Source organism: Drosophila nasuta, chromosome 2R, assembly GCF_023558535.2.
Source record: "Drosophila nasuta strain 15112-1781.00 chromosome 2R, ASM2355853v1, whole genome shotgun sequence".
Classification (NCBI taxonomy): Eukaryota; Metazoa; Arthropoda; class Insecta; order Diptera; family Drosophilidae; genus Drosophila; species Drosophila nasuta.
The window spans coordinates 6,626,405-6,652,052 of NC_083456.1; the positions used below are offsets into that span (position 1 = coordinate 6,626,405).

The 25,648-nt window shown below is 38.8% G+C and overlaps 1 protein-coding gene across 9 annotated transcripts in view; it reads right to left on the reverse strand.

The window, feature by feature from the left end:
* Positions 1 to 2,906: 2,906 nt before the first annotated feature.
* The window catches only part of LOC132784079 (afadin), a 63,126-nt gene continuing 40,384 nt past the window's right edge, over positions 2,907 to 25,648 (reverse strand). For 2 of the 9 annotated variants that reach the window (XM_060789462.1, XM_060789470.1), the window contains 14 exons: positions 24,538 to 24,890; positions 20,021 to 20,142; positions 18,799 to 18,853; positions 18,452 to 18,720; positions 17,930 to 18,136; positions 15,448 to 15,913; positions 14,825 to 15,349; positions 13,586 to 13,836; positions 13,401 to 13,519; positions 9,100 to 9,372; positions 8,677 to 8,929; positions 4,728 to 6,858; positions 4,551 to 4,672; positions 2,908 to 4,482 (listed from right to left, as the gene is read on the reverse strand). In XM_060789462.1, coding sequence (XP_060645445.1) covers positions 4,290 to 4,482; positions 4,551 to 4,672; positions 4,728 to 6,858; positions 8,677 to 8,929; positions 9,100 to 9,372; positions 13,401 to 13,519; positions 13,586 to 13,836; positions 14,825 to 15,349; positions 15,448 to 15,913; positions 17,930 to 18,136; positions 18,452 to 18,720; positions 18,799 to 18,853; positions 20,021 to 20,142; positions 24,538 to 24,890 — 5,339 coding nt within the window. In that variant the 3' untranslated portion in view covers positions 2,908 to 4,289. Of the gene's footprint in view, positions 4,483 to 4,550; positions 4,673 to 4,727; positions 6,859 to 8,676; positions 8,930 to 9,099; positions 9,373 to 10,765; positions 13,131 to 13,400; positions 13,520 to 13,585; positions 13,837 to 14,824; positions 15,350 to 15,447; positions 15,914 to 17,929; positions 18,137 to 18,451; positions 18,721 to 18,798; positions 18,854 to 20,020; positions 20,143 to 24,537; positions 24,891 to 25,648 lie in introns of those variants that run through there. The other 7 variants (XM_060789463.1, XM_060789465.1, XM_060789464.1 and 4 more) reach the window with 7 other exon arrangements.

A 25,648-nucleotide genomic window follows, 5' to 3' on the forward strand; every position in this document is an offset into this window, starting at 1 on the left:
CGTGTGTTATTTACTTTACAACTTTTATTGCAAAACTTATTTTCAAATATTCTTCAATGTTAAATATTCAATTTTACTCAATTTAAACAAAAACTTTTACAAACACACACTTGTGCATTTTATTTGCAAATTGCTCTTAAAGTTTCAAATGTATCTTGTTTGTTGACTTGCTCATAAAAAATGCATTCAGGTAGGTCAATTCATGCACCTGTTGCTGATTGGGAACAGTTTTGCTGCATATCTTACTGCGCATGTCCACAATTCAAAACTGTTCTTAGCGCCAAACTCGGAAACTGTTCTCAGAGTGACAAAAAGCTGATTGCTTTGGCGATTTCAAACAACGAGTAATTCCTTTTGTGCTTTTGTTGTCAAAGCACAAATATTTCTAGAAATTTCTTTTATTTGCGAAATTGTAAATAATAAACAAGTAAGAAATCTACAGTGTACTCGACTGTGAGATACCCGCTACCCATTTTGAATAAAAGAAATATATTTTGCGGTATTTTCTCAAAATATACCGAATATACTGCAAAAATACTAAAAAATATACTAAATGGTATGTTTGGTATATCGATATAGTACACCATTCAAAATATACCATAGACGGCACAATGTGCCAGATTGTCGGCCAAAGCAACTCAGACCCCTAGTAAGTAGGCGTTTTTGCCCAAACAAAAGTATTTCTTTAATAACTTCGACCATTTTTATCTAATCGCAACCAAATTTTCAGAAATCATAACTACTATAGTAGTTATTATATATTGATTTGCGGGGGCGGAAGTGGGCGTGGCAAAAATTTGAAACAAACTTGATCTGCGTGAAAACATAACAAATGCTGTCGAAAAAAAAATATAGCTCTATCTCTTATAGTCTCTGAGATCCAGTGTTTCATACGGGCAGACGGACAGATACACAGACACACAGACGGACAGACGGACATGGCTATATCGTCTCGGCTGTTGACGCTGATCAAGAATATATATACTTTATAGGGTCGGAGATGCCTCGTTCTACCTGTTACATACATTTCCTGCCGGCACAAAGTTATAATACCCTTCTACCCTATGGGTAGCGGGTATAAAAATATAAAATTATAGAGTATTGTCTCCGGCCATTAAAATTGACGTAAAAAACCTTATGTACATAATTGAATAAGAGTTTCTCAATAACAGGAAGGAACAATCTGCAAAGTTTAATGAAATCAATCTTCATTTAACAATAATGTTATAAGATAATATTGTTGTAAGTCCGCAATAAAATAAGCAATAATTCCTCAATGCTAATCGTAGTTAGTATTATTATTAAGTAATGACAGAAAACATTAGACTAACGCTTCATCAATATATATAAATGAGAATGAATTTCGTTATTTTTTCTCAAGGTCTTTTAACATACAAATTTTTAAGGAAAACTAAGAAATATATTTATTATTATTAACAATTATTATTATTAAAAACAAAAATATAAAAAATTAAGTTTTAATTAATTTCTCAATCAAAACAAGTTATCCATTTTAAATAAAACCAAATTCTTCGAATATACCAAAAATATACCACAAAATGATTAAAATATACCTTAGGCTATACTTGGTATAATAAGGCATTCAAACAACAGTGCAAAATATGCCAGATTTTCAGACAATGGCACTAAGACCCGTAAGTAGGCGTTTGGTCACATACAAAACTATTTCGTAAATAACTTTTACAATTTTTACATGGCCGCAAACAACTTTTCAATAATCATAAATATTGTAGTATGCGCCAAAAATCTTTGCTCTAGCTTTAAAATTACGATTGTTATTCGATTTTTGTCAATTTGCGGGGAGCGGAAGTGGGCGTGGCGGAAATTTGAAACATACTTGCTCTGCGTGCAAACATAACAAATGCTGTTGAAAAATTATAGCTCCATCTCTTATGGACTCTGAGATCCCGTCTTTCATACGAACGGAAAGACAGACAGACATTGCAATATTGTCTCGCCTGTTGATACTCATCAAGAATTTATAGACTTTATGGGGCCGATATGACTTTTCCAGTTACATATATTTCCTGCAAGCACAAAGCTATAATACCCTTCTACCTCATGTGTAACGGGTAGACAAATAAAATCCAACGAATAAGAAAAGCATTAGACAATTGTTGCGCCTGTAAGTAGGCAATGGTTATTTAGTTGGCAGCTACTCCCAAGTTTTTTCGAAATCGTGTCAATATAACTTGCAAAGTGCCCCTCGAATTAGCTCAAATACTAAGCGAACATAAGAGTTTAGTAAGTGAAGTTGCACATAGTTCATAGGCAGCTGGACAGCGGCGTTTGATCACATGTTGGTTGTGAATCGTAACAACGGCAGACTACATCCTCTGATTAACATACTTCTGTACTCACCCGCAAATGACTTTCTCTATTTCTGCTTGCCAATTTATGTTTGCCTGTTATTTCTTCTGATTTTGCCAATCAACAGCAGATAACCGCTTTTAGAGTGCGACCGCTTTTAGAGTGCGTATTTAAGAAATTTACATGAAACTGACACGTTTATAAGCTAAATTACCAGGCGAACATAATAGATAAACAAGTGCATTCACATGAGCTCAGGTGAGAAGCAGCATCATATAAGCTTGTGGCTTTTATGACATTCGGAATCGCCATGTTCCTCAATCTTCTGGAATCCTGCTTTAATATTTTAAATGTTCAACTTTCTACCGCCTGTTATAATCATAGCGAATAAGTTTTAATTTAGACATTTTATTGTCTTTATCTTATTTTTGCCAATCTTTTTCACCATTTAATTTGCAATGTAAATCACAGAATTAAAATAGCTCTTAAAAACCACAGAATCAGCCAGTAACCCAATTCATTAAGTCGATTTTTTGTGTCAAATAATTAAACATTTTTGAGATTTTATATTATTAATTTAATAACCTTTTATTTGCATAAATATGCACAATGTGTTGCTCGTTTCTTTTTGCTTCTGCTTAAAGTTTTGTATCGATATATATATATATAATTAATTTTGTAAAACTAAACACGCTTAAAGTTGAACTAAAAAGCAATTTTCGAATGTTTGCAATTCTTTTTACATAATTTTGCAAATTTTCAAATTTGTTTATATTCATATTTGAAATACTTGGAATGCACAAAAATAATTTGTTGCTTTTAAGTTGTTGTTGTTGTTGTTTTCGATTTTCTTTAATATACTGTATCCTTCAAATAAATTTAATGCTATAACAAAGAAATTATACACATTACATATAGTACTTAAATAGTACTAGGTGTATATAATATATTTTGTTTAAAGCCATTAGGTTCTTGTGTAGTGAAATCCTATTTGATTTAAATTGGTACATTTCGTCTATGCATTAAATATGTAATTTTCTTTTTTGTTATATAGTTTTCGTTTTTCTTTGTTTGTTGCTTTAAAAGGTGTACGAAAAATGTTGTAATTAAAAATATATATTTATATATGTGAATCTTTTGTTTTCTTTTTTTGTAAATATAAATTTGTTTTGTTTCTTTGTTAATAATTGAATAATTGGACCATTTGTTTTATGACGTCGTGGCTTATAATTTCCTATAATAATAAACATTTCGTGTTTGTTCCGCACAATTCCCAGGTAAATATCTCTAAACTAACGCACATCATTTACATATTTGTTATCATTAAGGTAAATACTTAATATTTTCATATTTGTTTTTGGTTTTGATGCAACAAGTTGTGTTTTGCATATATTGACATACATTATATATACATATGTTTTATATGTGTGTGTGTTTTTGTAGTAGGTAAAGAATAATGTTTAAAACCGCTTTACAAACGTGGCTCGCCCAACTTTCGTTGCCCTGTCTTATAGGCGCTTCATATTAATTGTTGTATATATTTATATAGAATTATATGTATGTACCGATTGCTACATATGTATTTTAGTTGTTCTGTAGATATACGATATAATATACTAATTTTGCTTTTCACTAATTGATTTCAGTTAACGTTTTGTTGTTGGACTCGACTTTTCAACTACTCGTAGTACTACGCAACTATGCGATCTAACAATTGGAACGCGATAACTATGGATTGTTTATTATTGCCTTGCTTAGCAAATTCGTTAGGTTGTCATATGTGCTATGAATGTATGTATGTAGTTGGTATGTAAGTAAATATAGTTTGCTACTATATATCGCTATTCTATGGTAACAACTTGGCCCCCAATTCAACTGAGTACTCTTGATTTAGGTGTAAATATGTATGTTATGTATGTACATCGCATTGATTTGCGGCTGCTCGCTGTTGGCCGCACTCAGTGCACTGCATCAATGTCCCGTTGTGCCCGTGATATTTTCAGCTTATCCTTGGGCGTATTATCCTCGCCCGATTCCAATGCAAACATCTTCATCTTCTCCTTAAATGACAATTTCTCAGGCACCGCATCGCCAGCTCGTTGTTGCTGCTGCTGCTGTTGCTTCTCGGCCAGACGCCGCTGTCTGGGATCCCTACGCAAATGAGAATCGAATTAAAAATCTGTTTTTGATGGCGCGTTAATTGCGACGGCTGCACTTACCTGTAAACCTCTTGGGCGCCAATGACGCCGGGCGTTGATTGCACTGTGGTGTTCCAGAGTGCCGCATCCGGTGTGGAGGGCATCGATGGCAACATCGAGGCATCCAGATTGTGCTGAAGATACTAAAGGACGATAATTAATTGAATGCTGTTAAATCAGGAAATTAATATCACTTACGCTGGCATCCTCGCGTATGGTGTCCAAGTCCTGCTCCAACGTGTAGTTGTCCAGCAAGTATTGTTGCTGTTGCTGCTGCGGACTGTGCATGGCCAGCATATTGTTCTCTTCGTCGTGGAAGCTCACACGTTTGTTGTCCCGCTGCAGCAGCGGTGGCGGCGTGCCCAATCCTCCTAAGCTCATTCCACTGCCCGTTGCCGACACGTAGGCTGCATTCAATTCCATAGCGCTCATCGGCGATGCCTGCATTGTGTTGTTGTTGTTGTTGTTGAGGCTGCCACTTAAATTGTTATTATTGATATTGTTGTTGTTGTTGCTCGAGTGGTTGCTGTTGCTGTGCAAGGCTGCCTTCTTGATCTCCACTGCAGCTGCGGCCGCCTGATTGCTGGTCGCCGTCTTCAGCAGACCCATCGACGAGTTGCCACCGCCAACACTCGTTCTCAGCTTCTGTTGTGACATTATCAGATACGAGCTGTTGCGCTCTGGTGGAGGCGGAGGAGGCACTGAACCATCCAGCGCCGTCTCATTGTTGTTGTCCTTGTCGAGCATGCTCAACTGCGTCAGATCCTTGGCCAGACTCGATATCGGATGCTCTGTTTGCAGATGACGTTCGTCCGCGAAGCTCGCCGACTTCTGCGACTTGGAGGGCGAGGAGGGAGCACCGGTTGTGCTACCACCAGCTCCACTCTCCGAGTAACGATTATGCTTCAGTATGCTCTTCGGCTGCTGCGTGCTGACCGCCGCAGGTGGTGGAGGCGGCGGAGCAACCGCTTCAACGGGACTGCTTTCACTGATCTCGGCCAGCTTGATGTCCGTCTGGCGGTAGCTGGTGACGGGCGTCTGTATGGCACTACTGCTGGCTGATAGTCGGAACAGTTCCTGCACATTATCCTTGTCGTATTGCTGCTCCTGATCATCCTCCTGCTCCTGCAGCTCTTGCGCACGCCGCTCAAAGTCACGCTCCAGTATCAGCGTCTTCAACTGCTCCTCCTGTTGTGGCGTTCGCGTCAATGTGCCCGACAACTCGGCAATTTGCTGCTCCCGCCACTGACGTATGTGCTCGCGTCGCATCTCTAGATCCTTCTCACGCTCCTCGCGCTCCCAGGGATTGCTGCCACTGTGCAATGGACGAGCGGCTGCCTGATTGGCGGGCAAATAGCTTCCTTTAGGGGGATCCAAGGTGCTGGCCACATAGTTCATGCCCGGCGCCAGCTGCTGCGTTGCCTTGAAGAGCGGATGCGTGGCAGTTGGCGGCAATGGTGGCTTATCCTCACCCATCACCAGACTGGGCATATAACCTGCCTGTTGTTGCTGCTGCTGTTGTTGTTGTTGTTGTTGTTGTTGTTGTTGCAGCTGCTGCTGCAGTCGCTGTTGCTGCTGTTGTTGCTGTTGCGGTTTGGGTGCGGTGCTTGGTGGCGCTGTAGACTTGCTTGGCGATTGCAGACTGCCCATTGGCTTCGGTGGCAACGCAATGAAATTGGGCGACGCCTGCTGCTGCTGTTGTTGTTGTTGTTGCTGCTGCTGCAGCTCATAGAGTGTTGCTGGATCGTGGAGCTGACTGCGTCGCACATGCTGCTGATAATCGAGTCCACCATTCTGATAGCCGGGCATAAACTCATTCACATTCTGCATACTCTGGCTGGCGCTCATCGGCGGCTGTTGCTGTGGCGGCTGCTGTTGCTGCTGCTGATGTTGCTGCTGTTGATACATGTTGCTGATGTTGGGCATGGAAGGTGCCAGCATTTGCTGCATGCGCAGGGTGTGCTGGAAGTTCTGTTGACTCTTGGCGCGATTGTTAAGCGTCAGCTGCTGTTGCGACGATTGGCCATTGAGATTGCTGCTGCTGTGTGCAAATTGCTGATGTTGGAGCGTATGCTGTTGCTGATGTTGCTGCTGCTGCTGCTGTTGTTGCTGTTGCAGCTGCTGCTGAGCACTCTGCTGACTGTGATAATAGGCGGACACGGGTCGCGTTGGCAGATTACCTCCGACCTGCATGTGTTGTTGCTGTTGGTAGGGAGACGCCTGTTGCTGTTGCAACTGTTGCTGCTGCTGCTGTTGTTGTTGCAGTGTGACGGCATGCGGGGAATTGCCATTGTAGGCGTTCATGGCGGCATGTCCTGACATTGTCGGTCTGCAAGCAATCAAAAAAGGTACAACATTTGTTAATTACCAACAAAGAGTTCAAAGAATTGTGGTTGCTGCTGCAATTGCTGTGTTTTAATGTGCGCATCGTGGTTGCGTGTTGCTGATAAATCGCCCTGGTAATTGCAAAGGTGTGCCACAAAGTATGTAGTGTGTTTTTGTGTGTGTCTCAGTGATTTGTGTTGCTCTTAAAGCTTATTTACAGGTGCCTGTTGCTGGTTGTTGCTGGCGACTGCACAACAGCAACATATGCCAAACACGAAGGCAACATTTGTACATCACTCTAATTACTCACGTACATGGCACATTTCTACAAGCTGGTATTCACGTTCTATGGGTATAAAGCCATAAAGTAATTTCTTTAAGCGCAATGTCATCCTAGAAATACGAATACGAAATTTAAATCCAACACTACGACGCAGCAGCAACACGTTCACAAAAGAACAACAACAACAGCACGAATTGTTGTAAATTATTAATTGGACAAAGAGCGCTTGGAGGGAAACGCAAAAAAAAACTGAGTGAGCTTTTGCTTTTAGGTTAGGGTTGTGTAGCAATCCCTTCGTTTGGGTCCCCTTCAGACTGCTTAAAGTAAATTCCCTTGTAATACTTATGGCTGACAATTGTAATTACAATTAATTAGAATACCGTGGAGAAGCGAGAAATGCTCTGAGCAACCGCAACCGCTGTGACAGGATAAGTAATTAAATTGCTGTTGCCCTTACTCATGATAAAAAGGGGGAATCTAATTTGTCAATATTAAAGGTAGATCCAAAAAAACAACAAAAAAAATGTGGAAGCAATCAATCAAGATAAATATATTCAAGTGAAGGATACTCAGCTTAAGGATACTCTGTGATTATACTTGATTTATTGAGAAATTATGAAAATCTGTGTATCCATCAAAAATTAAAAATTTCATTTTCATAAATAACTTGAATTGCCTTAATTCCTTTTTAGAAAAATATATTCTGCAATTTTTTTAAGTAAATATTTGCGAATGCTAATAATTGAAATATTTTTTAATAGATCAGCTAAAAAACTGAGAAGTCGAAAAATAATTTTATATTGCAGATATCGGCTACAGCTTTCGAATCTTAATTGCTTTGGTTCACAATCTGGTATATTTTATATTCGGTGGTATATTTTAAGCAGAGTAGTATATTGATATACAAAATATATCGTATGGCCCAATTTAGTATTTTTTGCTATATTTATTGGATATATTTCTACGATTATACCAAGCTGTTTTGTTTATAAATAGCCTTATATCAATTATTCTCTTTTTAAGAAACATGTTTTTTGCATACTTGCGAATATTAATAATTTAAATATTTAGTTATTAATAGATCAGTCAAAAAACTGAGAAGCTAGTCGAGAAATAATATACAATATGAATCAGTTCCAGCTGTCGAATCTTTATTGATTTTGTTGACAATCTGGTATATGGTATATTTTAAGTATTGTAGTATATAGATAATCAAAATGTATCGTATGGTATATCTACTCCATTGATTGACTCGATCTGAATATGAAGTAATGTTTTTTTCGGTTCTCGAAAATAGTCTTCTAAAACTAATTTCCTTTAAACTTCAACCTTCAAATATTCATATTCGCTGTTATATCTCAGACAATCACGCTGATGATTGTAGACAAATATTCAATACATCTTTGAGGCTTTCGAGAGTCCTTCGCAATCATAAGCATGCACAATTCAATGATTTCAAATTGAGTAATTTCCTTGTCCGCAAAATGGTTATAAGCACATTTGTGGATGCCAATTGTAATAATTGTCAATTGAACTTACCTTTCATTGAGAATCGGTTGACTTTGATTTTGTGCACGATACACGCTTAAATTCTGATAGAAGCCCTGCTCGTTGCCATTTAGATTTCCATTTGCATTTGGATTTGCATTTGGATTGTTGTGAATGCCATTTGGTTGACCTCCGGTGCCGATGGCTCCCATTCCGATGCCGCCTCCTCCTGCTCCTGCTCCTACTCCTCCACCGGCATTGTTATGCAAACTGTGCGTGCTGCGTGACTTGGAATTGGCCAGCGCTGACAAGGGAAAGATGAAAGAGAGAGATGGAGATGGAGAGTGAAATCAATTAGAGCATGACATTGTTATGGATTCGAGTTTACATTCCAAATTGGTAAAGCTCACCCCGACAGATAAGGAAGGGTTAGGCAGAGAGAGGGGTATCTAGAGAGGTGAGTGTGTAACTTACATATGTTGCCAGATCCGGTGTGGTGATGCAAAGCCGGCACCGATTTACTATTGGGCAGGTGTGCAGCTAAGGGGTTCATGATGTTACTACTGTTGTTGTTGCCGATGTGATTGTGGCTATTGCTGATATTACTATTGCTCAGATTCAGGTGCTGGTTGAGACTGTGACTCGTGTGGCTATTGGCAATGAGCGGCCCACCGAGGACGCCCAATGATTTCGACGATTCGGCGGCCCCCATTCGACTCAAATCGCGCTCGGACATGCGGCGATTACCTGATGTTAGTCCCACACCATCATCATCAATATCAACGTCATCCAGAGAGTGAGTGCGGCAGGAAGTGTGTCAAGGGATGTGTGCAAGAAGAGGGAGATGAACGGGGGGATAGACGGAAAAAGAGAGATAGATTCGTATTTGTTTTAGTAATCATCATTGTAATCCCTGTGTCATTATTTCAATGTGAGTAAATGTGTGTGTGTGCGAGAGTGTGTACGTGTGTTTGATTGTGGCGAACATAATCAATTTTAATTCATTATGCATACAGAATGTAATCAACAATGTGCAAACACACCAAAAACTACAAATACAATTAAAAATACAACAAAATATAATATATATAGATATGTACAAATACTAAAAGAGATTAAAAGCCAGCTTCGGCCTGTACAATAGAATATTTAAATACATTGCAATTTATATTTAATTAAACCAAAAGCAATTCATATGAAAGCAAAAGCGTTCGACAGATGCTTCAATTTTATACATTTTAATTGCCTTTAAGCTGCAACAACAATAACATAAGTCAATTATTATTTCGAATTCAAAAAATAAACAACAACAACAGCATGCATATTGCAATTTTATTACAAAAGCTGGAGAGAAAATCATTTTAAAAATCAAAAGCGATGCAAATCCTTTGTAATCAATTGCAGAAAAAACGGAAATTGCTTCCATGAATAAAATGTATGTATAAATAAATATGCAATTCAAATAACGACGACGGAAAAATAACGAAAGCGAATTGTCAACCAAATTTCTCAACTAATAAACAATACTCTTGCAGATTGTCGCAATAAAAGTAAAGTGGAAAGTGTTGCATTTTTAATCGAACTTTAAAAATATCAAGTTTTTTAAAAGCAAAGATGAAACTCTTTAATTATTTCAAATTATCTTTCATGCAATGCAATGAAAGCACTAAAAACTGAATTAGAAATCATTTTAATAATATCTAATTCGAGACACACAAATAAGCGACTCAGTAACTAAGGCTTATAAGATTTGTCTAGAATTAAATTGTTTAATAAACAGTTCTAAAAGTCATCAAATTTAGAAAGTTGTAAAAATATTATAAATATTATCTGTTTCAAAGTTTTCTCGCTATTAAATATATTGAAATGAATTTAAACTATAAATTAAAATGAATACTCATCAATATTATGATTATAAATATATTCTTCATATAAATATCTTTTCTGTTTGCAAATTTCTATACTCAACTCAAAGAGTAAAAAATAAAGGTCTAGAATATCAAATGGCAAGCAGAAATCAAAGTATTTTCAACAAATCTGCAGAAGTTGTCGCAACCAAACTGAAGACTAAGTTGAATAAACAAATCTAACAGAGAAATTAGAAGAAAATGTTGAAAGAGAAATATACAACGACAAGAACCTCGGTGCATTGTAATTGGGTTGTCATCTGTGCGTTGAACACATCAACGTTGCATTTGGTCCCGTGCGGCGTTCGCCATCGATGCGTCGTTGCCCAGCTGCAACATCATCGCCAACAGCAACATCGTCATCAACATCGTCATCGTCGTTGTCGTCGTCGTCAACATTGTCTTCTTCTGCGCTGACAAGCATATTAGCTGGCACTTTGTGCGTCTCACAGCAGACGCAATCCGAGGAGGAGGAGCACGAATCATCATCCACATCCACATCACTGCAGTTGCAGTTGCAATCATTGCTGTTGCTGTTACTTGCGCTGTTGCTGCGTGTGGCAAGAGACAGCAGCAATTTGGCTGTGGAGGGTGGCGAGGCGGGAACTTGACTGTGACGACGATGACTATGATGATGATGATGACGATGCGCATGATGATAATGATGGTGATGATGATGCTGCGGTTGCGGTTGTTGGCTGCTCTGCTGCTTTTGTCTCTGCTGCTTGTTACGTTTCAGCTGCCGCACGCTGTGCGCCTGACGATTGTTGCACATGACGCTGCGACGACACGGCAAATGACGAGCCAGAGGTTGGGACTGCGACTGCGATGGTGTGGCAAGTGGCTGCTGCTGCTTGGCTGCCTCCTGGCAGCTGTCATAACACTTGAAAGTGGACGTCACATTGTTGTTTGTGGCAAGCGACTGCTGCTGCGGTTCCCCCCCGCGGCAATGCGCACAGCAAGGACAATCGCAGCTAAGCTTTGGCTTCTCATCTTTCGGCTGCTTTTGCTGTTGCTGCTGCTGTTGTGGCAACTGCACATTGTAATCCTTGCCAGCGCTGCCAAAGAGACTCCACTCCTTCAACTGCTTAATTATGTCGCCCTGTTCATGCTGCGTGAGGCAGCCACTTTCTGTTGCCCCTGCAGCTGCTGCTGTTGTTGTTGCTGATGTCGACAACGCCGACGTGGACTTGGACCTGACTTTGTTGGGAGCAAACGTTTGATGCGTATTGAAATAGGCAGCCATCTCACGTACTTTGCCGTGACCGAGGGGCAGCAGGAAGCTGGGACTGAGGAGATTCGTTTGGCTGGAGGCGCGACGTTGGGTCTGGTTGGTGCTGGAAATTTCAATTTCATTGGTGCTTGAGAGTTGCTTAAGAGTTGTGCTGGCACAATATTGATTGCTTTTATGTACATTTTGTGTGCGGGGACAAGCACAGGAACTGTCACTAGGAACTTGTATGCTGACTAGAGGAGGAGTTGGAGCAGTTGTTGCTGTTGCTCCTGACCTTATATGCGATCGCTGCGTGTTTAGTTGCCTTCGACAAGGTTGTTGCTGCTGCTGTTGTTGCGATTGCCGCAACAGTGGCATCCGCTCAATGGACTCGCTGGAGGAGCGTTGACTGTTGGACCCAGAGCCACCGGAGCTGTAATCCACTGCCGAGCAGTTTGTGGCCCGTTTCGTGTTCAATTCACGTCGTATCTTTTGTATAAGCGGCATGCGCTCCGAAGCCTGCGGATCGTTGGCCAGCGATTCGTTGGACGAGTTGCTGATGGCAAAGTTGCTGATGGCATCGTGTGTGTGATACTTGCGATCAATGCTTGGCGCCACACTCGTCGTTGGCTGCTCCAGATCAAAGCTGACCGTCTTGCGATAGCCAGCTACAGGATTGCGCTTTACAGTCGATGCTGCTGAGTTGTAGCTGCTGTTGCTGGTCAGGCAAGGACGTTGTTGCTGTTGTTGCTGCTGCTGCTGTTGTTGCTGCTCGTCTTCGTCGTCGATGAAGGGAATGTCGCCAGAGTCAGCCATCGAAGCAATGCCCTCCTCGTTAAGCGGCTGATGTGCATCGCTGTAGCAGGCAAAGTTGCTAAACGATTCCTGCGAGTTACGCGTCTCCTGCTGCTGTTGCTGCTGCTGCTGCTCCAGTGGCTCGGTTGGCTCATCGTGATATTCCTCAATGTAAATCGAAGGCGGCGGAGTGCGTCGCAGCGGACGCAATGGACTAAAGTGCGGCGGTGCAATCGGTGGCTGATAGTAGCCCGCATTAGGCTCATTCGCGAGATACAAACTGCTGGCGGAACGAGCAATGGGTCGAGTGTCCCTGTAGCGCGGATCAATGTGCAGCTGATGGCCCAAGGCGCAGAGCTCTTCCTGCAGACAGGAGGCACTCAGACGACGCACTGGCGGCGACGCAGAACGCATGCAGGCAAAGGACTCGCGACGACTGCGATTAAGGCTGTCGTCGGAGATGGAATTGTTGTAATAACGCGCCTGTTGCTGGTACGAGGAATGGCGACGTTGCTGCTGATGGGGATGCTGCAGAAGTTGCTGTTGCTGCTGTTGTTGTTGCTGCTGCTGTTGTTGCTGATAGTTGTTGTCTTAAGGAGCAGCATGTTTAGAGAGCGAATGCGGATTTCATTGGATTGGGGGGATTAGCTTACAGCAAACAGCTCAATATTATGTGAGTGTATTATTAATATGTAACTGTGTTTCTTTTTTGGAATGTATGTGTTTATGTATTTGTTAGCTTCTACCCAGCACCAAGTGAATTATGTCTAAGTTGATAAGTATTTGATGTGTGTGTTTGTTTGTGTGTGTTTGCTTGTGTCTCTGTTGTAGCTGGGAGTGCGCCGAGATCAACTACTCACCACGCTGTATGACGGGACTCGGCTGCTGCAGCAGCGTCGCCAGCCCATGGTAAATGGCGCCCTGCTTGGCCACCTCCAAACTGACCACGGGACCCGTGCGCACCAAATAATCAGCAGCACTGCAAGAGAAAGAGAGTTCGAGAGTTAAATTGCCACATCCAATGCGATGCGGTTTCGTATCTCACCGCTCCTGTGTAATGCCAATCAGGCTTTGGCCATCGACGCGCAGCAGCTGATCGCCGGCTTGAAGGCGTCCATCCGCATCGGCAGCTCCGCCGGGCACCACGCTCTTGATGTAGATGCCCAGGCGCTCCTGGCCAGCGCCCTTGGCGGCCACAATGGACAAACCCATGCCGTTGCTGTTCTTGTGCAGCTTTATCAATTGCACCTCCGGCTGGGGCAGCTTATTCGACATGGCGCTCGAGCTGCGCGCCTGCTGCAAAGGGAGAAAACAAGAGGAACGATTAGAAAGGGAAGTCAAATTTCTGGGTTTGCTCTAGGTAAAAAACGGTAAAAAAAACGTTAACAGCACAATCATTTCAAAGCTATAGAGGAACATGATTAGAAATGTACAAAAATACGTTTGCTAAAAATAATAACTAAAAACATTTGAAGCTCTGTGGCACCGCTGAAATTTTCGTACGGAAATGCTGTGCGCGGAAATTAATTCTGATAGAGATTTCTGTGGCACTCGAATTGACTCGACTGTAAAATCCGCAGTAGTAAACATCATATATTAATAATACACTTCTACCTTGTAGGTAGCGAATAGAGCTTCGAATAAATCAATGACAAACCATCAAATCGACAGAGGTACTCTCAATTGGTCAAACTTATTCATAAAACAGAAAAATGTATAAAGAAGCCTAAAGTAATTAGAAAAATCCTATATTGAATTCTAAGTTTATACTAAATCGTTAGGAAATCCAGAAGAAATTTTTGATAACAAATTATCAAAAGTTGTTTTTAAACAGCAAAAATATTTAAAGACATTTATAAAATGCTAAAGAATTAATATACAGTACTTCATATTGAATTAACTTGTCTTATGTCTGTAAAAGAGTATTAATGTCTGATATAACTAAAAATTACATTAATTAAATTGAAAAGTAAAAAAAAAAAATTAAAACAATATGTTAATTAAAAACTAGAACATTTTCAGATGTAAAGAAACTATTTAACAGGAATTTATATACAGGAAGATATTAAAATAATACATCCTTAGCGCACAACTCGGTTAACTGAATAAAGCTCTTATCGGACACTGTTTCTATGAGGTTTAAGGTTGTTTTTAAGTCAATTTTAAATCATTTAAAAGTTGCGAGTTGATGAGGGTCCGATAAATAAAGATTAAACGCTGATAATTTTGTTTTCGATCAAACCTGTTGACTCATCCTTAAAACCATCCCATTTAAAGTACTCACATTAAACTGATGCATGTAGACTGTCCAGAGGCCAATCGACGTGGGCTGAGCGGCCAGACGGCACATTCCTTGCTGTTGCAGAGGATTCAGGAAGTCGACAAGACCGGTGGGAATACCGCGCACCACATCACAGCTGAAGCCGTCGTCGGGCAAAAGCAGCGCCAAATGCAGTTCGGGAGATTCCTCTAGACGCACCTCTCGGCCATCCGCACGTGTGAGTTCGTCAGCCACAGACTCCGCCATGCGAATGGCGGTATCGACAAGATTGCGTGGAATCTTCTCCTGCTGGAGGAGTGCACTCATCTGCAGCGAATTCAGGCGGAAACAGGAGCACGACAATTGCTGGATCTCTTCCACCGAGGACTTGGGTGCCTGCAAGAATTGCGCACACTGATTGATCTTGGCCAAGTGGCAATCGGCAGCCAATTCCAGTCCCTGACGTTCGGCCCACAGCTCCAGCAACTGAAGTCGCTCTATCATCACTTTTCCCCACTCGCCGGTGCACATATGCGAATTGGCTACAATCTGCAAAAAGAGGGAATGAGAAATGCGTCAGTATGAGGTCAGCGACTAGTGATTAACATAAATCTCTTTGGGTAATTCAACCTGTCGACTCCGCTCACCGTATTGAAACAGATGACATTGATGTAGTGAAAGAGCTGCGAGAAGAGCTGAATAGTCAACGCAGCATTAACGCGACAGCGTCGCAACAAAGCCATTGCGGAGCCCAAGACTGTGAGCACCAATCCCGCCGCCGAGTCGTGGTCAATGGTCTCGGAGAGGAATTGATTAAGCGTCTGCGACAGTTCCAAGCGAAAGCAGTTGACAAGATTGCGGAATGCCGTTTGCACAGCCTCGGCGAGCACTTCTTGTGCCTGCACGCTAAATGCGCTGATGTGACGATCCGATTTGAGGAAGTGCAAAAACTCCGAGCTGTTCGCCATCCAAAAGGCGAGGATGCGGGGATCTGTGTACTGCTCCTGGACAACGCCGTAGACCAGATTCGCCACATGGTGCAGGAAAATCGTTAATTTATGGGCGCGCTCCGTCGGCTGCAGCTCTGGACGGTAATGGGTGGAGGCGCGATATCTGCAAAGGAGAAGAAAACATTTCAATGAACAGCTTTTCACGTGTTGCCAACTATTGATTAATTCATTTTGTATGACCTTTAGAACTACTAGAACTTAATGGGAGTAAAGTCTGACAATCTAATAATTGACTTGCAATACTTAATAGAGCTGAAGAATTGCCAATGATTTATTTAAGTAAGTTTTATAATCTAAAACCTTGTCTCCATCAACTCCGTCCTACCTCATATAAGTAATATTTGTATATTCCATAAGTCGTTTAATATCTTTACTACATTTAACTATTAACTGGCAAAGTATATTTTTATTTTGGATTATTATTTCAAGTTTAATTTAAAGTAAAGTGAATAATACTGGCTGATTAGCATTATAATAAAACATTGCTTAATAGCCTTAAACATTTGCTTTAACTTCGTATATGATAAAACCTTCAGCTCGTTAAAAAATACTCATATGAATCTTTCATTGATAACTTAAAAAAGAAACTTCATTCTCATCGATCTGAGTAAATTAATTTGCTATTTATTATGTGTATATCATCAACATTAACTTTCAATTCTAGTACAAATACTATCCTAAGTCAATAAAATCACCACTGATAATACTTAAAGTTGCATTCTTTCATATTCAATTTAATTAAATCAATTGGCATTCAGTTATTTAAAGAGTACTTCGTAGTCGAGTGAGCTTTAAGAGCTGCTGGCAATCACTGCCTTTCAGCAGTTTCATTTCTGCTTATTGGCTTTCCCGTGGCCTTGACAAATGTCAAAAGAGCTGCCCCCACTCACGCCCCCCTGTCGAAGTGGCACAGAGTGTGGCTGCCACAGTGTCGCTCGTTCGTTACTCGACTCGTTGCGCGCGACCCTCGTCGACCCCCGCAATGCCTTGGGCATTAATATTAATAGCGCACAAATTGGGTCAGCAGTCAAGATAAATCATCATAATTGATAATGAATTGTTGATACTATTGGCCACGACACAGCTGGGAATTCGACAGCAAGAAGCAGTCTGCAGTCAAGTCAGTCAATCCATTTAAAGGACGCACATTTGTCAGACGCACTCAGCGACTTGAAGCTGCGAACGCTTAACCCTTGTGGGAGCACTGTGATTGCGAACGCACAAGATTAACCCTTGAGGGGTCGTTGCGATTTGAAGTAGGTTAAATGGTGGTAGAGATTTTAATCTATTTGAAGGAGGATGATAAACTGAGAGTCACTTGTTCAAACATGTAAGAAAGCTGCAGTCGAATGTGACCGACTGAGAGATACTCATCACCTATTTGCAATAAAATCATATTCGAAAAATCTACCGAATTAATATAGTTAAAAAAATACTGACATATACTGATTGATATACTTGGTATGTCAATATTGTGCTACATTTAAAATATATCATAAAGTACAAATTATACCAGCAGTAAAATTATTTTTTAAATAATTTCTATAATTTTTATCGGACGGTAACCAAATTCAGGAATCACAAATACTGTAGTTATTATTAAATGCACCAAAAACGCTAGCTTCAAAACTAAGCACATCATATAATTTTTTTCAACTTGCCGACAAACTTATCTACGACCAAAAATAACAAGTGCTGTCGAATAAAATTACGTCTATATATATTTTAGAGTGTCATGGCTATATCGTCTCGGCTGTTGACGCTGATATAGAATATTCATATATATAGTACTTAATGGAGTCGGAAATTGTTCTCTCTGCCTATTACATACATACATTTCCTGCAAAGTTATAATACCCTTCTACCCTATCTTCAGCGGGTAAAAAAGGAGTGTTTCCAATTCTATCGAGAGTAACTGGCATAAAAAAGACTATCAATATTTATGCTGACTAAATGTTGAAAAGTATTAATATTAAGAATTATTATTAAATAATTGTTTATGCAGCTAAATGTTACTATGCTGTTACATCTAACTGCGCAATTAAAGTTAACATCGAGAGCCAGGCAAACAACAACTATTTAGTTATATCAAAGCCAAACAGAAAAGCAATTTACGTACCTGGCACACAAGTAAAGCGAGTAAACCGGAGCCAATTTAAAGTGCGGCACATTCACATCCAATTCGCTGATGATGTGGCGCAGAAAGAGCTCCTGATGCGTCTCGGGGAACTCCAGAACAGCTGGCAAAATTGGCTCTTGTCCTTGGTTATCGCCGGAGCCGCTGCCACCGGCCAAAAGACCGCCAGCGCCTGGCAATTTGGGGGATCTGGAAAGGGTTGAGTTTTGTTGGGAGGAAGCGTGTTAAGTTAATAAAACATCTTTTCACTTGTTTTTTTATTATTTGGCAAGCGACATTAAATTTCCATATGCAAATATCAAAATTAAATTCAGAACTGACAGACAGAAAAATACAATTAAAGCGCACAAAAAGAATCACATTAAAAAAAAAAGATGTAACAATGCAAATGTGATGTGTGGATTGTTTGTGTGTTTTTTTGTGTTTGTGTTTTTCTTTGCTGCTGTTAAAAGTTAATTCAAGTTTAATTAAATGCATTTAAAGTTGGCAACGATTCTCTCTTACCTCTCCTGACTGTTCGAGCCGCCGGATTTCATGCTCGATATTGATTTAATTTCATTCTCCAGATTACCTTCAAGACTCTGACCATCATAGTTGCCCCCAGAGGATGCTGCCGCTTGCTGTTGCTCCTGGCTGCCATGTTTACTATCCACCACATCCCTCAACGAGTGCAGTGTCTGTGGATCTGTGGCATTGTTGTTGTTGTTGTTGTTGTGAAACACCGCCGAGGATTGATTCATCTGCTGATGCTGCTCATATTCGCTCTTGTGCGTCTGCAGATTGAAAGAGTTCGCGATGAAGAGCTTGACTCCAGCATCCGCTTGACTGTTGTCTCTGGTTAAGTTACTCACCGAACTAAGAGCGCCATCTTCATCATTCCAAGATCCTGGCGATGTTGGTGACCGACTACGAGACGAGTTCCATTTGCCAAGTTATCGGAGTCGGTGTCGGTGTCGTTATTGTTGTTATTGTTGTGAGTGTGAATTGTTGTTGTGTTGTAAATTGTTTTGCATATTTGTGCATGGGGGCGGATTAATGTCGTACAGCAAAACAAACAATAATAAAAAACAAACAACACGTAACGAACATAAAGCCACACAAAGCGTGAACATATAAATAAATGAAATAAAATAAACAAACAAATGTGAAATTTTGCACAAAAAACACACAAAAATGGAAAGTTCAAACAACACTCGACTGCATAAGAGTGTGAATTGTAAATGCCAGCAGAAATTTGCCCAATATCGCGTAACATGAGAGCAAATTTCATTTGATTTTAAAGTATTCGTAGAAATAATTCCTGAGCATAAAATCCTTGCTTAGGAATTATTTCTTTATATTAAACTCTTATTCTATTAAAAAAATGTAGAAAGATGTTTTCTGATGCCAAAAACAAATAAAAGAAAGTGTTATTAGGTATTTAAACACATGTTCAAACATTCATATAAAGTATTAAGTTCCTATGGAAATGATTTTGTTTAAACAGATGGCGCATATTTATTAGAAATTTTGATTGCATTCTAAAATATTGTCATTTTTTGCCTTTATTGTCATTATTTGGCTATAGACTGCATAGACTTAAGCACTTGTATTAAAAAATGTTATTCACTGAAGAAGTGAAAGACGAAAGAACTCAACAGGGAAAATTTCTATAGAAAGCTTAACAGCTTTATTAAGTATACGCACTCGTGTTCTGAACATATGTAAATATGTTCTTTGCTAAAGAAATTCGTTTTACCAGATGGCGCATATTCATTAGTTTATTTTTGTTGAAGTTAAGCAATTCTTTAATTCGATAAATTAAAGAATTTTGAAAAATCACCTTTAACAAATTTTTCTACACTTTTCAACAAGTTATTAGAGTAAATTTTGTTGTACTTTTATACAATCCTCATTCCAAATAATACTCATAGATCTATGTAAATTTCCCTCAAGTATTATGCTCAATGCACATTATTTTCTTTTTAGCAAACAATGGAGTGTGACAACACAAAAAAAAACTATTAAAGTCACAAAGCGTAGCATTTACATTATTCGCAAAATTATTTAAAAACACGCAATAACATTACTCACCTCTCGTAGAGACACGCGGAGTCCAGTTGGGATTGCGACAAGGCCAGATTATAGCGACCATCCGTGGGTGAATCCAGGAAGCGATACGAGGCCACGCGACCGAACATGACGACCGAACCGTTCTGTAGATGGCCAAGAGAGAGTGAGAGAGAGAGGGGGAAGAGAAGAGAGCACAGAGAGAACGTGTTGAATTATACACAGAAATAAAGTGCGTACTTATTACTACGTTATTACATGCGATTCAATTAAAATAGTAATTAAATTTTTCAATTTGCTTAAATCATGTAAAGATCATTAAAGATTAATTAATTCAATTATGCACAATTTACATACTATGTTTTTTATGTACGAACAACCGAAATCAGTGCAACGCGTTCAATGGCAGCGTGCCACAAAACGTGCGAGCGCAGCGAGAGATTCTGTGGCACTGCGGCGATTAGGAAAGTTCGATTGAAAAAAATGTGGGGCGTTTCGAAACTAATGACAGACAGTGTCATCGATAACGACGCCCCCAGTTGTCGAAAACTTAGATTTTGTTTGCTTATATGCCCAGTAAATGCAAGTGAAAAAGAGTGTATAGATTTTTATGTATAGATTGTCAATTGAAGATAAATAAAAATTTAATGAAAATAGTATTTTAAATTTGCCAATTTAGGTAATTTAATAATGTACAAATTTAATGAAAATAGTATTTTCAGTAGCTGAAAAGACTATAGTCTAAAAGATCAAAAAAAAATTTTAAATTTTTGATCCGACTTGTACTTTGGACACTGCCTTTTAATTCTACATTTTAAGCAAATAAATGAAACCTAACGATTCGGAATACTTGTGTAAGATTAATTGAAAAATACCTTTCTTTAATAGCTTTTGGTTTTATTTGATAAAAAGAAATGAAGAAAACTATGGAAATTAAATCGAACATTTTTTGATGATCGAATGGGTGATGTAATAAAATTTATCGAACTTCATGCATATGAAGTTAAATTTTGTAAATACTTATAATTAATTAGTTATTTTGACCAACTATCAATCTAGATTAAGCTCCAATATTGGTATCAGAACAAATAACGTTACAAAATTAACAAATTTATTTTTTATTTTAAAGCGCAACTGTTAGTCGTATCCTCAATGCCAACTAGAGAGCATGAAACTGATTGTTTATTGAAAATTGTGTTAAACATTTAAGTCTTTTGGTGTTTAGTAACTTTATAAAATCGACAACAAATTTTCGTATTTACATTTAGTCTATTTTCTATTTGTATATTTGTTGATTTTTATTCAGTTGTTTTGTGCATTTGTTTGGGTTCATTGAACCGCAACTAACCCCAATTTGCCAATTGAATGCAAGAATAAAAATAAATAATAAAAGATTCGAAGCCAAAAAATGTTGTTCTGTATATTGAAGAGGCGCTCTTCCTCTTCGTTTCCCCTTTCCATACATCAAGTACCGTTACGTTACGTTTGTGTCGAGTCTCTGGAGACAGTTTGACGTTATTGCCGAGCATTTGGGGCTTATCTCGAGTTCAGCGAGGTAGAGGCAAAGGGGCAGGTTGTGTTTTAATAGGTGCGGGGTGAGGTGAAAGGGGGCCTTAAGTTTGCTTTTGTTTATTTGGTTTCGAATTCATCAAGCGGAAAGTCAGAAAAGTTTTTACAGTGTCAGTAGTAGAAATGTTATTCGTGTTGTTGTTGTTGTTGTTGTCGATGTTGTTGCAATTGTTGCTGCTGCTCATTGTGATTTTTGGCCAAATGCGTGAGAACGCAGCGTCAACTTTATTCGTTTAGTGGGTTGCTCTTGATGTTGATGTTGATGTTGTGTTTGTGTTGCGTTGTGTGTGTGTGTCAAAAAAGTTGTCAAAACAAAAGATAAATCAACTGAGCCCCAAAGGTTGCGACGAGTTGTCACTGGCTGAGCAAACACACAACACAAAGTTGATGGAAAGCTTGTCGGAAATTTAACTTTTGAACATTCTCTGCCAGCAGCGGCAAATCAAATTGTTGATGATAATGAACTTGAGCAACAAAGTGCACGAAGAGCAACTCATTTGAAAGAACTCTTTATCCCCAATGAATCACTTGAAAATTCAGGTTCAGTCGACATGACATTAAGTTAAATTGTCAAAAGCATGTTTAATAAAATTCTAAAAAAATATAATAGCTATTGGTTGTGTTAAACATTTATGAAATAGCTTGCTAAAAATATTTTCGACTTATTTTAGAATCGTGTCAGCTTTAATATTCCGTATTCACGACTGTTATGTGACAGTTTTGTGGCTCTACTTCCAAATATTGATATTGACTGCTGAATATTTAACCCGAAAATAAAAACGAGTTCAAGTGCGGGAGCATCGAAGTGGCTGTCAAAGTGGAATAAAATATTGCGAAACATGTCGATATTTTTGATATAGATTGTGCTTCTCGGCAGGTTGCTAACATATTAAATATCGTTTCAGTTAAATATGTAAATAGATTTTGATCACCGAGTGTAATTCTCTTTTACATTTACACTGACTACACTTCCTCTGGCGGAAATACTCAAGCTGTTACTCAATGTAAACGTTTCGTCGCCAAAGGCTTTCGCAATAACAAATTGGGCACTTTACTTATATTAGCCTGGCAATCAGTTTCGCTGCTTTCATTTCGTTTATCCAGCTCATTTCACATACATGTATTATGTGCATTGGCAGGAAAAACTCGAAAAAGCCTTTACACCAAATGGCTGCAAACATGAAATGAAATTGCGTGACAAATGCCAACAGAGCAACGCCATTAACTCTGTGTGGTTGCCACAGCCACAGCCACAGCCTTTAAGAGCACAAATCCTTTACTGGGTCAAGGCTGAGATGAGAGCTAAGAACAGAATTATTTGGCGGTTTGACATGATGCTTAAACTCAAATTACGTATACGACTCGTAGGAGAGTTGGGACTAACGAATGCAAATTGCAACTGGTTTTGCTTGTAATTAGTTTGAATTAAAACAGAAAATTAAGCATTTAAAGAAACTTCCCAGTTAAGAAGTGTAATAAACTTGACAACAGGAAATTCTTGTATGGAAAATGAGAGATGTCATTAAGAAAATATTGAAGTAGGATCTACAATTTGGATTTACCTTCATATTTATACATTTCATTTTAAAACACATTTTATTCTAAAGATTTACAAATTACACTTTTACCATATAACGCATACGACCCGAGTGCAACTTTCAAGCTAATAAATTCAATATGCAACTGATTATGCTTGTAAATAGCTAAACTTAATTTAAGCCCCTGCTTTAACCGGAAATTGAACAATTAAAGAAAATTTCGAATAAATCAATACACTAAACTTGAACACAGAAATTTCTTATATTGAAAATAAAAGATTACATTAAATAATTCTTTGTTTCATTACAAAAATATAGAAGTTAGATCTACAATTTGGATATACCTCTCATCTCTAATACGCGCTCTTTTAAGAGCCACACAAAATACACATGTGCATTAAGCATACGACACGTATACAACGGTCGAGTTAATGAATGCAATATGCAACTGGTTATGCTTGTAATTAGCTTAACTTAATTTAAACTCATTTCTTGACAGGAGCAATTCAGCAATTAAGGAAGGCTTCTAACTATTAAATGTATGCTCGACTTTTAGATACCCGCTACCCATTTCCAATAAAACCATATACTATAAATACACCAACTTAATATACCGAAAAAATAAGAAAAATCTGTTGAAGACTGTATTTGGTATATCGATATGGTACTTTATGCTTCTTTCTGCCTGTTCTCCTTTTCCCTATGGGTAGCAGGTATAGAGATTATGTATCGAATAATACTTTGGTTCGTAAGCAGACAATCTACAATTAGGAGTAAACTTCTCATCTCTGTTACACTCTATAATTTAAAATATTACTATGGAAAATCACAAGCAATAGCATGAGAGTGAATATTGAAATGGAAATGTTCGAATTATATTTCAAATCGTAAATTCACTTCTTTATTTTCTGATTTCTATAAATTTTTTATTTAGATACGATTGTTTAATTTTGTGGCTTACTCTTGAATTACGCATACGACAAGTGTGTAAGAGTTAGGTAATGAATGCCAATGACAGCAATTGAAGATAGTTCCACATTAAGAAAAAATGCTTACATGAATTTTACGTATTGTAAATAAGAAAATTTCTCTAATTTTATAATCAACTGTTAAAGGTAAATGTTAGATTGATTTACTTTAGAACATTTTCAAAGGTAGCCAATGAAAATTAATGTGGATATGATGTACTAATCCAAAATTATAAATTATAATGCAAATGACAGCAATTAAAGATAGTTGCTGACAGAAATTTCTTGTATTGAAAATAAGAAAATTTCTGTAGTTTCATTATAATTAAACGATACTTACAAGTAGAAACTTTAACCTGAATTTAACTTCCCATTTCTGATATATGCTTTAATTTAAAACATTCCCAAACGCAACTAATCAAAATATAAACGAGAATGAATGTGGAAATGAAAATGTGCAACTTACATGCAAAATGGTCGGCTGGCTAATGTGATGTCCATTGACAAAGGTGAGCGCATCCGTGTGCAGCGGCGTGACCGTGCAAACGCCTTCCAACAACGAGATGAGACAATGCCTTGGCTGGATGGAGGGTCCAAACAATTGCAGGCAATTCGTGTTGGCCGAACCGACCTCGACCGGATCGCTGCCCAGCTTTATGCGGCGTCCGCCATCACCGCTGTGCGTCACCTCGACGAGGACGGGACCTTCACGATCCCCTGACATGTGATTCGCACCATTCGCGGCGCCCAAAGGTTTTTTCTTGCGTCGACGAGGCTGCGAATCCGCCGGACGGCGTCGCACATGAAACATGATGGAACCTGCCAAAAAATAGATTAAAGAAAACAATAAATATATATGCAATTTAAAGGTAATTGAATGTAATAAAATACTTTTTAAATTCATAGTTAGAATGAGTGTGTAAAATCTGCCGCCAGCAATGCAGCTTTGTGCGGCCTTTGTGCAGCGAATCTCGCTGAAAAGTGCAGTTTCGGCAAATTGACTGCCACAACAGCTACAAACAGCTGCCACAACAGCTGCGAGTCGAACATGCCACCTCGAAAGCCGCTACGTAAATATAATTGACAATGGCATCGGGTCAGACAGTGGTGGCAGCGCATATTAGGCAGGGTCAAAGTAAAACTCAATGCCAAAGTAAAGTAAAGTCACAGGAAAGTTTAAGACCAATAAGTAGAGGATGAATAAGTATTCATATATCATAGATATATTTAAATAACAACCAGGATTGTTTCATTCATAAATAAGTTGAAATGTTGTGCTTAAATATATTTTTGATATCATTTGAGGAACAATGCAAAACTATACAACATTTTAAATGTACTCACAAACAAAAATACTAAATTCTAAATGGAAAATATATGGTATGCATTAAGTATATATTGCAGTGATATAAGTATATACGACAGTGCATTTAGTATATATATTTAGTTTATAACAACAGCTGAAAATACATGTAAATTTTAATTATGATGATGTGGTAAAAGAATAAGAGCTTTGCTAGTACAATCTACAACCTTTATAATATTATATAATTAATAAGAGTCAATAAAATTTCACT